This window comes from Schistocerca gregaria, chromosome 1, assembly GCF_023897955.1.
Source record: "Schistocerca gregaria isolate iqSchGreg1 chromosome 1, iqSchGreg1.2, whole genome shotgun sequence".
Taxonomy (NCBI): Eukaryota; Metazoa; Arthropoda; class Insecta; order Orthoptera; family Acrididae; genus Schistocerca; species Schistocerca gregaria.
This window is the reverse complement of record NC_064920.1, coordinates 347,723,873-347,738,017: the sequence shown is the minus strand read 5'-3', so window position 1 is coordinate 347,738,017 and position 14,145 is coordinate 347,723,873. Positions and strand designations below refer to the sequence as shown.

At 39.8% G+C, this 14,145-nt stretch overlaps 1 protein-coding gene across 1 annotated transcript in view; it reads left to right on the top strand.

Moving 5' to 3' along the window:
- The window catches only part of LOC126345031 (biogenesis of lysosome-related organelles complex 1 subunit 5), a 38,461-nt gene that overhangs the window by 19,393 nt on the left and 4,923 nt on the right, over positions 1-14,145 (top strand). Inside the window, exon 2 of the mRNA XM_050002070.1 lies at positions 8,816-8,898. Coding sequence (XP_049858027.1) covers positions 8,816-8,898 — 83 coding nt within the window. The remainder of the gene's footprint in view (positions 1-8,815; positions 8,899-14,145) is intronic.

Here is a 14,145-nt window from a genome sequence, read left to right as displayed (position 1 = left end):
ACAGTGGACCACAAGACTCAAAGAAAGGCCATTTCATCTGAATTGTTGGAGTGTTTTGAGACCAATGGAGAGGCCTTTCTGTCACGGATCATTACGGGGATGAAAGCTGGCTGCACCACTTTGCGTGCTTTTACCAGCAGGGAATATATGCTTTTCCACAATGTTGGCATATGGCCATAGAACGCGATGGAGACCACATCTACATATATACTCTGCTAGCCCCCAAGCGATGTGTGGCGGAGGGCACAATTCGCGCCAAAATCATATTTTCCCCCCCCCCCCCCCCCCCCTCTCTCTGTTCCACTTGCGGATCGCACAAGGGAAAAACAACTGTCTGAATGCCTTGGTACAAGCTCTTATTTCCCTTATCTTTGAATGATGATCATTATGCGATTTAAAAGTTGGTGGTAATAATATATGCTCTACATCCTCGGTGAAGATTGGATTTTGGAATTTAGTGAGCAGCCCCTTCTGTTTAGTGCGTTGTCTATCTGCAAGTGTGTCCCACTTCAAACTTTCTATGAGATTTGTGATGCTCTCTCGATGGCTAAATGTACCAGTCACGAATCTTGCTGCTCTTCTTTGGACCATCTCAATTTCTTGAGTCAGACCCAATGGGTAAGGGTCCCGTACAGACAAACAATAGCTGAAGATAAGCATTGAAACAATGTTTTGATATGCTAATTGGTATATTTTATATACAAACTAGTCTGAATCTGCTATGCTTTAAACCAGGACATTCATGAGCTTTCAAAATTGCTTGTTACAGGTTAATAAACTATTGTATAAAATGAACCAAGAGACCCTTGCACCCTGTTACTTTGGTAGATAGGATGGCACTGCTTGTCATAAGTCATTACCATTCTATTATGAAATATCACCTGTGGACAAGGAGCTTCAACATAGGTCTGGGCTTGATTTGACTGAAAATGCCCAAATTTGTCCATTTGATAATGCCTTGTTGATGACAAAATTTCAATTCCTGCAGAAGACTTGCTGTAACCTGTTTGGTGAAGAAAAACATGGTATCAAGGTGGTTTTAACATCGGTAACTATCTGATATGTTGAAATTGCTGACTAATGAAGTTTTTAAACCTGATCAGAAAATTTGTACCAAATGTAGACATGAAGTGGCCCAAAACGAATCATCCCATCAGGATAAGCAAGAATCACTCTCCACTGAAGACATGGATGTTGTTGAGGCTTGCTTCACTGCTAATGCTTCATTATCATCACTTAGTGTCACCATTAAAGCTTATACATATCGGCAAAAAGGATTCAATGGGATACATAAAGTGCAAAGATCTGAAAGCTCAAGGCAGCATTATTAAGGTACTTGCTGCAGCTGCTGGTGTGAGCCAAGTAGATATTGATCAAATACAAACAGAAGAGTGCCAGAAATGAAAAGATGTGGACATCTTAATTGAAGACTCAAGTTTCAGAGTTCAAAAAATTGCAGTAAAGTTCAAATTTTGACCCTGGCCTCAAATAGCTGAACTGTTGAAAAAACCACTAAATAACTTCCTGTTTCACATAAAATGGTGAAGTGAGCTAGGAGACTAAGGAGGGAAGATGGGATTTTGGCAGTACCTGCAAACCAAAAGCAGAAAAAGCTCAATGTTGAAGTAAAACAAAATGTCCTCACATTTTCTGAAGATGACCAGTTTTCTCATTTGTCCTGACAAAAAGGGTTGTGTTGCAGTAAGAATAAATGGGGATAAAGATTAACAGGCAGAAATGCCTGCTCCTTTGGAACTTGAAAGAAGTGTTCATTTGCTTATTGTAAGCAATATGGAAATCAACTGAGGTTCTCAATATTGTGAGCCCAAGCAAAAATGGTGTTCTACAGTTAGTGTTTCTGGATCACATTGTGTGTGTGTGTGTGTGTGTGTGTGTGTGTGTGTGTGTGTGTGTGTGTGTGTGTGTGTGTGTAAGGGGGGGGGGGGGGGGAATTATTGCCGGCATCAGCAACATCCATCCAAGAATTTGACGAAAGAAACTGTATGCAGTTTGGAATCAAAAGATTGTATGCTGCCACATTGTGAGGAATGTCCAGTGATGCTTCATTTTGGCCCACATATTTTCATTGTCCCTCAAGACCATCATTTGAACATGCCAGTCGATGAGGTTGACACCAGTCTGTTGCAGAAACTACAGCTGAACAAACTAATGTGAAGGTCACGGTTAAAGCAGGCTCAGACATGGTAATTAGATGTCTCTATAAGCCCCCTTGCTCAGCAGCTGTTGTGGCTGAGCACCTGAAGGATAATTTGGAAAATATTTCAAGTAGATTTCTCCACCATGTTATAGTTCTGGGTGGAGATTTTAATTTGCCGGATATAGACTGGGAGACTCAGACATTCATAACGGGTGGCAGGGACAAAGAATCCAGTGAAAATTTTTTTAAGTGCTTTATCTGAAAACTACCTTGAGCAGTTAAACAGAGAACTGACTCGTGGCGATAACATATTAGACCTTCTGGTAACAAACAGACCCGAACTATTTGAAACAGTTAACGCAGAACAGGAATCGGCGATCATAAAGCGGTTACTGCATCGATGATTTCAGCCGTAAATAGAAATATCAAAAAAGGTAGGAAGATTTTTCTGTTTAGCGCAAGTGACAAAAAGCAGATTACAGAGTACCTGACGGCTCAACACAAGTTTTGTCTCGTGTACAGATAGTGTTGAGGATCAGTGGATAAAGTTCAAAACCATCGTACAATATGTGTTAGATGAGTATGTGCCAAGCAAGACCGTAAGACATGGAAAAGAGCCACCGTGGTACAACAACTGAGTTAGAAAACTGCTGCGGAAGCAAATGGAACTTCGCAGCAAACATAAACATAGCCAAAGCCTTGCAGACAAACAAAAATTATGCGAAGCGAAATGTAGTGTGAGGAGGGCTATGCGAGAGGCATTCAATGAATTCGAAAGTAAAGTTCTATGTACTGACATGGCAGAAAATCCTAAGAAATTTTGGTCTTATGTCAAAGTGGTAGGTGAATCAAAACAAAATGTCCAGACACTCTGTGATCAAAATGGTACTGAAACGGAGGATGACAGACTAAAGGGCGAAATACTAAATGTCTTTTTTCCAAAGCCGTTTCACAGAGGTAGACTGCACTGTAGTTCCTTCTCTAGATTGTCGCACAGATGACAAAATGGTAGATATCGAAGTAGACGACAGGGATAGAGAAACAATTAAAATCGCTCAAAAGAGGAAAGGCCGCTATACCTGGTGGGATACCAGTTCGATTTTACACAGAGTACGTGAAGGAACTTGCCCCCCTTCTTGTAGCGGTGTACCGTAGATCTCTAGAAGAGTGTAGCATTCAAAAAGGATTGGAAAAGGGCACAGGTCATCCCCGTTTTCAAGAAGGGATGTCGAACAGATGTGCAGAACTATAGACCTATATCTCTAACGTCGATCAGTTGTAGAATTTTGGAACACGTATTATGTTCAGGTATAATGACTTTTCTGATGAGTAGAAATCTACTCTGTAGGAATCAGCATGGGTTTCGAAAAAGATGGTCGTGTGAAACCCAGCTTGCGCTATTTGTCCACGAGACTCAGAGGGCCATAGACACGGGTTCCCAGGTAGATGCTGTGTTTCTTGACTTCCGCAAGGCGTTCGATAGTTCCCCACAGTCGTTTAATGAACAAAGTAAGAGCATATGGACTATCAGACCAATTGTGTGATTGGATTGAAGAGTGCCTAGATAACAGAACGCAGCGTTTCATTCTCAATGGAGAGAAGTCTTCTGAAGTAAGAGTTATTTCAGGTGTGCCGCAGGGGAGTATCATAGGACCGTTGCCATTCAAAATATACATAAATGACCTTGTGGATGATATCGGAAGTTCACTGAGGCTTTTTGCAGATGATGCTGTGGTGTATTGAGAGGTTGTAACGATGGAAAATTGTACTGAAATGCAGGAGGATCTGCAGCGAATTGACACATGGTGCAAGGAATGGCAATTGAATATCAATGTTGACAAGTGTAATGTGCTGTGAGTACATAGAAAGATAGATCCCTTATCATTTAGCTACAAAATAGCAGGTCAGCAACTGGAAGCAGTCAATTCCATAAATTATCTGGGAGGATGCATTAGGAGTGATTTAAAATGGAATGATCATATAAAGTTGATCGTCGGTAAAGCAGATGCCAGACTGAGATTCAGTGGAAGAATCCTAAGGAAATGCAATCCGAAAACAAAGGAAGTAGGTTACAGTACGCTTGTTTGCCCACTACTTGAATACTGCTCAACAGTGTGGGATCCGTACCAGATAGGGTTGATAGAAGAGATAGAGAAGATCCAACGGAGAGCAACGCGCTTCGTTAAAGGAGCATTTAGTAATCGTGAAAGTGTTACGGAGATGATAGATAAACTCCAGTGGAAGACTCTGCAGGAGAGACGCTCAGTAGCTCGGTATGGGCTTTTGTTGGAGTTACGAGAACACCGAAGAGACCATGAGGATAAAATCAGAGAGATTAGAGCCCACACAGAAGCATACCGACAGTCCTTCTTTCCACGAACAATGCGAGACTGGAATAGACAGGAGAACCGATAGAGGTACTCTAGGTACCCTCCGCCACACACCGTCAGGTGACTTGCGGAGTATGGATGTGGATGTAGAATGTGAACAGGTGAGTGATCGTCCTGGAACTGAATTACTCCATTGGGATAATACACTGTCGGACTAGGCACCGTAATGTGTTTCATTGGTGTGCACACGGATTCATGGTGATATGACCAGAAGTTCAATGAACTATCTCTGATCCATCTGATGACATCCAGCACAAACCACTGATGTAGTCGTCATGCCAATCTTGCGCCCTGTGCAGTGCATCGTAACTTGCTCCCAGTGACCCATAGACCATCACCAGACCGTCATTCACTGTACCAAATATTGACTCGTCTGAAAGATGATGTGGTACCAATAGTGGTCTACATTCAGTCAATGCAAACCAGCCTATAAAGTTTGTGATCATTGGGGAGGGACTCTTTATTAGCAGCCCAATGGACTCCATGGTGAGCATTCTGTAAGCAGTTGTGAATGGTTTACAAGCATCCAGTGAAATTGTTCTTATTCCAGTGTGTATATGACTCAGGACAGCCGGGAGATCCAGGAAAAACCTGGGAATTTTTTCATCCGGGAGAAAACCAGGAAAAACTCGGGAATTTTTCATTGTTTTTAGTTAATTTTTTGTAATTTTGACTGGTAAAAACCAATAATATAACAAAGGATATTGCTGTATCCCGCTACTGCAGATAATACGGCAGCAATAAAACATGAACAAGAGAAAAAACAGAAATAAAACTTAAATTGCAAAGTAAATGTGCCATATACAACAACCAAACTCAGTGCTCATACAAGCGTCTACCAACAGCAAAATGTGTCAAAGGCTTTAGGAAGACTATGCAGTGCTTCGTAACAATAAATTGCTCCTATGAGCGTCATGTTACAACTGTTTACATTGGATTCGTTTTAGCAGTTACGAGCGGGATCAAGCATATGCGCAGTTGAATACTGAAAAGTACCTTCTCCCGCTGTTGGCTGTGTAAGCAGTCGCAGCAGCTAGTTGCTTCCGGGAAAAATTTTACTGGAGCGCCCAAGCTGCCAGATTAATGCATGCGCTGCAGGTCCAGATCGAGGGGGCTGGGGGGCAAATTCATATTCTTGAGGGGGAAAAAAACCTTGTTTCACAAAGTGACTAGCATCCATCGCACGTTAATCTATCGATTATTCATATGACTTTGAAATGCATCCCTGTCGCTTTTTTAACATTTTTGAACACGTTCTAAGTTGATTTCGGAATGAATCGAAGTCTGATTGTGTGGTTGATTGGGTTTGTGAATGATGAGCGTTGTTGTGATTACTAGCAAAATCATAGATTCAGACTACAGGAGTGGAAATAAACTAATAACAGGTAAGAAAGATTACACATTACGTTCTCGGTGTATCGAAGGAAATGAAATTTTGACGGAAAATTTTTGGCCAGATCGCTATACTAGTAAGGGCCAGTTGTACAGTCCCCAGTTAGAAGCCGCCTGAAGTTCTATTCTGGAAGAAGTGCGGAAAACGCATTGTACGAACATGTAATAATGCCTAACCAGTGAATAATAGCGGGATAACTAAACTGGTAATTCTGGCATAGTTAGTGAAGTTAACCTGTGAATAAGCTTTGACACTGGCAGGAATAGTTACAGAATTAGTGATAACCAGACTATTTGTTAGAACGAGGAAGGAGAAGAAACGGGGACATCACACAAATTATGGAACAGTATGACAATTCCAAGTTTGTATAAAAATTTCGTACTACTATTCGATTTCGTGCTTGAGAAATTGGGGCGTCGGAATGAAGTGAAACTATTCCCTAACGTAAAGCTTCTTGCTTGTAGTTGGCCTAATAGGCATTTGATATTGGTACTCTGTGAATTATATACTGTCGTTGCAAAAAAGACAGTTTGTGCCAAAACAGTCTCATTTATTTAGTGTGTTACAATTGTTGCAGTATTAGAAAGGCCTAGTTTGTTTTATCTAGCAGACAGTGACAAAATAGACGCAATAAGATCAGGAAACCACACCAGTCTTGGGTCCTATATGTATTAAGAGCTTTTTCAGTATTAGACAGTGACATTTCGATTTTTCATGTAGCAAATCGTTTGACGAACTTTGATGAGGTAATACATCTTTTCACACAAAGGAAAGCACGTATGTAAAGCTGTAGCAAGATTAGAGAGAGAGAAATTCTAGGAGCTAAGGATTGAAGAAATGTGTGTGGTCTTGCTTGTCTCATGTCTTTACGGGTCTACGTATCCTATATTTAATTTTATGTCACACAAATCAGCAAGTTATTAGCTGATAGGGAATAAAGAGTGCAAATTTTCTGAAGAGCTCTTTAAAAAAAAACAGAGGGACAGGATGTCAAACCGGCCAATTGTAAGCAGGAGAGGCACCACAGGACATTTTAATTTCCACTGTCCTGAATATGGTTTGATGGCATCCATTACAAAATATACACGTTTCAATTCCACAGAGTGAAATATAGTGAGGTGCAGTAGAATGCTTTATGAAGAGGTGAGGCACTGCACTTTGGTGTACTTAAGACCATATAATATGTCCTACATTTCCTCGAACACACGTTTTATGCATCAGACTCAACAGAAAGCTGTGCGCTACAAAATGAACAAATTTTTGAAAATTCCTCTTTTTTTTTAAATTTTTGACATCCTATCTCAAAACGCTCGGAGTGGCGGGGTATTGCCCCGGTTCGGAAATATCGCAGACCCGGGGCTGATGTGCAGAGCAGTCTGAGTTAGTGGGGAAGTGGGTAGTCTCCACGTGCCCCGTGTTTACATTTAATGATTTTGCTATTTCCTCTTTCCTCTTCATTTACTGCTCTCACATCAAATGAAAACAAAACAGATTCCTGTGGCTGGGAGCTATCAAGTGAATTAAAATATATTCACATAAGGCGAAAATGTGTTATTAGTAGCAGATTTTATTTCCGCCTTCCTGACAGTCAAGCATTAATTGCCTTGCAGAACAATGAAGTTATTTTTGTTGGTTTGCTGAAGAAATTTCCTTTTATTATTCTTTTCTGCTGAGGCAGACAATATATTTGAAACAAAGTGTTTAATTCCACACACTGTTCGCTGCATTTCAAGTGCACGTTTTCAGCTTCTAGCACATATAGCATTATGCCATAATAAACAACCAAACATGAGATAACACAGTATTGATACTCCAAGAAAATTTTTGTCCCAAAACCCACATTGATAAGCTTAATATCAGGTTGTGGCCTACTTCACTGGGAATCTGGATATGAGTGTGCACTTTAAATGTGCACATTTTACTATGGGTCATGAAATTCCGATGCTCTTGGAATACCCTTTGATGTTTTGTTTCTTTTATTACATAATGTAAGATCTTTTAATGTTTTACACGTACGAATATATGGACTCCCCACGGCATTGTAGCTGGGAAATCTGGGGAATTTTTTTTTCCTTGTCCACGTATACACCCTGTATTCTCTTTGTTGAATAGCTTTTAAAAATGGATGTTCCAAAGAATTGTTAACCAAAATGTTGTCTTGCGGAGTTGTTAACGTCTTTCCTAAGTCCAACACTCATAGCCAGCCAGTTACCCCTATCTTGCTCAATCATTTCAACCACTTGTGAGTACAGCGAGGCTACGGGTACGTGTGGACTGAAACCATCGTACTGGATGAGTACCAGGAAACTGTCTCATGGTCTACATATGGTTAGTCATTCTGGCAGTAAATGACTATTTGATATATCCCATCTGTGGCACAGTGTTATCGTGTTCAGCATACCTCAGGTGCATTTGTGTTAAGCTTGTAACACATCAGCAAACAATAAAATGTTATAAAAGAAAGTATGGTATCTAGGAGATGAGAAGCCTAATTACTTTGGTGGAATTCCAAAGGCCCTGCTATTGCCATATAATTGTACAGATTTGCTGGAGGAGGAGGACCGATTTCCTTTTTGTACTATTCATTATTCCATCCTGGATTTTTCATAGTTTGCTATTACATTTAGTTGGTATTAATAAGAAGTGAAATGTAATCTTCACCTCAATAGAAGAGACTGAAAGTATATTACAGAATAATCATGTACTTGAATGTGGCTGAAGTAAATGTTGATATTGGATATTAAACTTGGCAGATTTGTTTCTTGCAATGTGTGTTGAGTACTGTAGCAAATAAACATTACAAGGTATGCTGAAACATGTGAATTACTGTTTTGTTCATATGTGAGGTCTGTTATTTTGAATTTCATTTTCCAGACACGGGGGAGCTATGGACACGCCTGTTTGATCATAGGCCTTTTTTAAATGGAGAGATCAAATTTGTTCTGAGAGAATTTGAAGTAAGTTTTCACATGCTTTTACCTACGTCATTTTACTATTTTCGGGTTTTCTTTGTTAGTAACAGTTTGCTCAACTATCATTCATGAAATGTTAGCAGTATATTTAAGTATGGGAAGTGACTAATGTTAAATATCTGAGAAGTGATCAATGGGTAAAGCATAGCGTTCATGTTTTTAATAGCTTACTTGGGGTCGACCAAAGCATCCGATCCCACCTGTCGGCTTTGACCCGTGATGTAAGGCTGTTGTGGTGTGTGACGTTACTAATTTAGTTTGTGAGAGTGGCGTGTTTGTAGGTGTCGTTTTGATGCGATCGATGGTGCTCTCGGGTGGTGTGTTAGGTGATGTTTTTGGTTTAGTTTGCGAGTGTGGTGTCGTGTGTGAATTTTGGTAAATTGCTTTTTTTGTCTTTGGTAGGTATGGATATGACTGACAGTGTCAACAGTTTTCGGTTGTTGGCTATGATGGGGGACAGTGCGTTGTCTCTAGTAAAATTTCTTCAACTATTTGGATTTTTGGATGAAGTCGTGAAGTGTTCAGTATGTCATGAAGAAATGGGGCTTGCTTAAAGTTCCGGCGTCTCGGACCAGGGATGACTATGTGGAGATGTCGTAAGGATAACAGGTCAAGGGAAGTGTTTGATCCCAATGTGTGGCTGTGAATGTTGGTATTGGTATTGGTAGATGTTTTTGGCTATATAGGTCAAGGGAAGTGTTAGGTCCTAATTTTTGGGATTGGGAGCTGCTGTTGATCTATATAGGTCAATGGAAGTGTCTGATTCCAGATGATATTGTGTTTAGTGGTATTTGGGGAGTTTTTTGATGTTGGGTTTTTCATCTTTTTGTGTTTTGTATGGGGATGGGTGTCTAAATTTGTTTATATTTAGTTTGTCCCCACCCAAAAAAAACCTATTTCCTGCACTTGTCCCGTTAGTATCATTAGGCTTTTTGTGGATCGTGTGTGTGTTTGTTTTTCAATGTATTTTTGTCCTCATAATGTGTACTTAACGACTTTATATGCACCATATTGGAATCGTGCTTTATGGTTGTTTCGCCTTGTTTGTGGCGTCATGAGTCAAAGCAGATGGGCGGTTTCGGACGCTTCTGTATTTCCCTTACTTGCTGTTCAGAGCTTGCCTGACAGCTGACATGTTCCTTATCTTCCTTTGTTACCTTTACATTTGCAACATTTTGTGTTAAACCTAAAATAAAAATGTTGTAGTGTTATAAAAGACTGTTGCTTAATATATTCTGAAGCAAGCTACAGTAACCAGAATAAGGCTGAACATTCTCCAACAGTAAGAGATGGATTGAATCAAGGTGTTCCTTTCTCAAATTGCTCAGAATGCTGCAGTAGAATAGGAAAGAGGCACGAGATACATGCTACAAATAATAATTAATAAACAGCCAAAGTTGCGATTCTTTGTACTTGCATTTCCCTCTAACAGAGGAATTATCATGAAGTTTAAGAAGCTGACCAGTGAAAAATCCAGGGTGGATGTGTTTGGGAGGTGCGTTTGTGAATTGCGAGTGAGTGTTTGCGTGTGTGTGTGTTTAAATCTGGCCTGTTTGGTCAAAAGCTTTGTTTGGCAGTCTTATTGTTGTGCCTATCTGGGACTCAGCATCTCTTCTGTATGTTGAGTTTAAGAAGCTTAATATTTAATATAATAAGGAAAGTTCTGGCAGAATGCAAATAATTTAGAAGTAAAGGAGACCAGTCACTGTATATCAAAGAACACAGAAGAGGAGGGATTGGGGAGGGTAGCTCTTGGCTTGGAGGAAGGGAGCAGGTTTGCTGGGGAACTGAGGAGGCAGAGGTGCTGGGTGCAAGGGCTAGGCATGTGGTGCACTTGTACAGGTGCCTGTGGGGTGTCGTTCATGATAAACATCACATGGGGTGACAGGACAGAGGAAGAGGACACTGCTGGCTGGAGGGTGAAGACTGAGGGCAGGAGGGTTATGGATGCAAATGATATGCTGCAAGGATAAGTCCCAGCTTTAGTCAGCAGAATTTTCCATCAATCATACATGCAACAAGTAATTTGGTTATATTTGAAACATATTTTCTCAGTAGAAATATGTGTATTTAAAACACACATGAATGGCTTTTATGGTAGTCTTGAGCTTGAATTAAATTCAATATTTGGACCTATCCAGAAACTCATGTTTGAATAAGATGAGCTTAAAAACTAAAATGATGTTAATTTGCTTTTAAAACCAATTTGTCTATCAGTATCTTGAATTCACAGGGGTGATTGTCAAATATTTTAATAGTTGAATGCTTTGGTATCTTTTATGCAAGAGACATTAAGTTTTTAGGCCATTTTTCCTAATATTATGAGTGTTTCTCTTATTTTCAAATTGTGAGCAGGTTTTAACAAGAAATTGTCTGTAGAATGTGCAAATGTATTAAAAAATGTCACAACAGTGGAGTGGAACTCTATCTTGCTTGTCACAGCAGCTACTGAATGTAGAAAAAATGAAGGGTTTCAACATCAATGCTCCTGTTCATATATCTCATCTTACATAACGGTAAAAGTTCCTGATCACCATGGATAAGTAGGAGCAGCATGAAATAGCTCAAATGCTAACGATATAGATTCTCACAAATACTCAGAATTTTTTCTTTTTGAGCTGACTATAAACAGTTCCTCTCATAAGTTTATGAAGTAATCCGTAAAGAACTTGCAGTCGTCAATTATTTGATCATTTTCTTCAATTACTAAAGCTAAAAAAAATGCTGTTGACATATTGTAGTTGCTGAGAGCAATGCTGCCTGCTCACAGCTGGCTACATTTGACAAGGCCCTGCATTTGCCTACAATCTAGGCAGCACAGTGAGCAAATGGCACTCTTGAAGAAAAAGGAAAAAACTATAGCTGGCAGCTGGTCCTATGTCTCAATTTGCTGAAATGTTGATCAAAAAGTTATATTAATCAATGTACAAACCATTTTGTTCCTTGACAAACATCCCAGTTTCCGTTCTTCCTATGACTTTCCGTTCTGTATTTTTTCCCTCTTAGAATTATTATTTTATGAGATGATGGGTGAGCTTTGTGATTGTTTGCTAACCCTTGTCAATAAAAATAGTTAATTGTAGACTATGATAGTTGTTGCACAGATGTGATTATACAGTCAGTTTCATGTATTTCTCTTTTTCTGTTTCGTGATACTTAGATGCATTTTTTTGATGTCTCATGGTTGTCATATTGAACACTTTTCATTATGACGGAATCGTTAGAGCTGAAATAAGTACATTTTAAAGTGAGTTAAGTAATTATATCATACCTTATATACCATCAAGAGACACTCTGTGCATTCCTTCTAAAGCTGCTTGCCTGTCTGGATTGTTGTTAATTCATCTGATAGCTTAGTACACACATGAAATTGGGTTCTGTCATGGTGTGTAGTTCATCTTTGTTGAATGCCACATTTTTGAGGAATACTTGTTCAACTGGTAGTTATGAGTCAGTGCAAATTGTGGCATCTTTAAACTACAAAATTTGACATTGATCACTGTTCTTTGACGATGCTGTGGAGTGGAATTAATTCACTGACTGACATGAAAAATGCAACACTCAATAAATGATGTAATTATTGTGTAATTATCTATTTAATTGAAGTGAAGCACTTCAACCAATTTTTTTTAGACATGATATATTGTTGGTACTGCTTTGTGAACAAGCAATGGGGTGTTGATTATTCATTGCACTACCCTTAATTATTGTTTCCTGCGCAACGTGGAAAACACACTACTGAATGTGAGCAAATAATGTTTTACCACTCTTGTGCATTTATTGTTGTACCCTGAATTGTTCCCCTTTCAATAACGTGTTTGTAGTATCTTTGTATGATGTTGATCAGCTTTCTGTAGCAAACATGACATTAAGTCCTGGACAAGCTGCAAAAGCCGTTGCTTAGATGGAAGATGGCTGCAGCATCCATTGTGTTGCAGAAGTGTTGACATCTATTCATTTCTGTAACTGTACAAAGGCACAGGGAAACTGGAGGCTTTGCAAGGAGGGCAGTACAGGCTTGAGGAGAGCAACATCAGAGAGAGATGACTGCTTCTTAAAACTTATTTAATGTTCTCCGCAACCATCACACCACCCTTACTGCAGTACGAAATCAACTCCACCAGATTTGAGAGATCAATGTTAGTGCTAGTACCATTTGAACAGAACTGGAAGAAGCCAATCATCAGTCTAGAAGACTTGCAAAGCATTTTAGAGCTGTGCAATGGTCTCTGGTGAGTTCCAGACCTGTAGCAAGGGAACATCTTGGCTGGGCAGTATAAAAATGGGATCAAGTGTTGTTCACTGATGAGTCATGATTTGGCCTCCAATCACTTGACAGAAGAGAGAGGGTCCAGAGAAGGCCAGGGGAAAGGTATTCCCCTTGCACAATATCATCCAGGTCGCCTTTTCAGGGTGGATCTGTGATGGTGTGAACAGGAATCAATACGGCTGCAAGGATGGATTTGGTCTTCGTGGAACATGGGAGCCTTACTGCACATTGGTATGTGGAGGACATCCTTCTGGAGCATGTTGTTCCTTTTGCCCCATTTATTTGTTATGATTTTACACTAATGAATGACAATAAGTGCCCACGTATTGCGAGAATTGTGGAAGAGTTCTTAGATGAGCAAGGATTCATGTTGTGGGTTGGCCTGCTTGAAGCCCTGATTTGAATCCCATTGAGCACGTTTGGGACCAGCCGGGGAGAAGAGCCTGTCAGCACTATCCAGAGACCCTACAGAATGCCCTCTTGGAAGAATGGGATATGATTCATCAATAGGACATTACCACATTCATCTGGATCATGCCTGAAAGATTGAATGCCACCATTGGTGTAAGAGGTGGCACTACACGCTTTTGAAGATGCTGACAGAAGTCTCCTCAGTCGTCTCTGAGGTCTGTGAAGGAAAGTGTGACGTGTGTAACTTCAAGGCAGACATGCATAACCTTTATGAGCTTACTCAGAATTCCCTCGAATGTTCATCTCTGGCTTAATTTGTTGAATTTGTTTATAATCATCTGTCGTTTGTCATTATTGGATACTTAGATGGGACTGTACCATAATATTCCATCATAATATAGCAGATTAGTGTCATTAAATTATCACAAATTTAAAATAAATTTCAGTTTTTGTAAGAAATTGAAGTGTGGTGTTTTTTGTGCCATTCAGTGTATAAGGGGCATTCAAGTGAAACCCGGTCACTAGTGTAAAGTAACATTAATAATTTTATT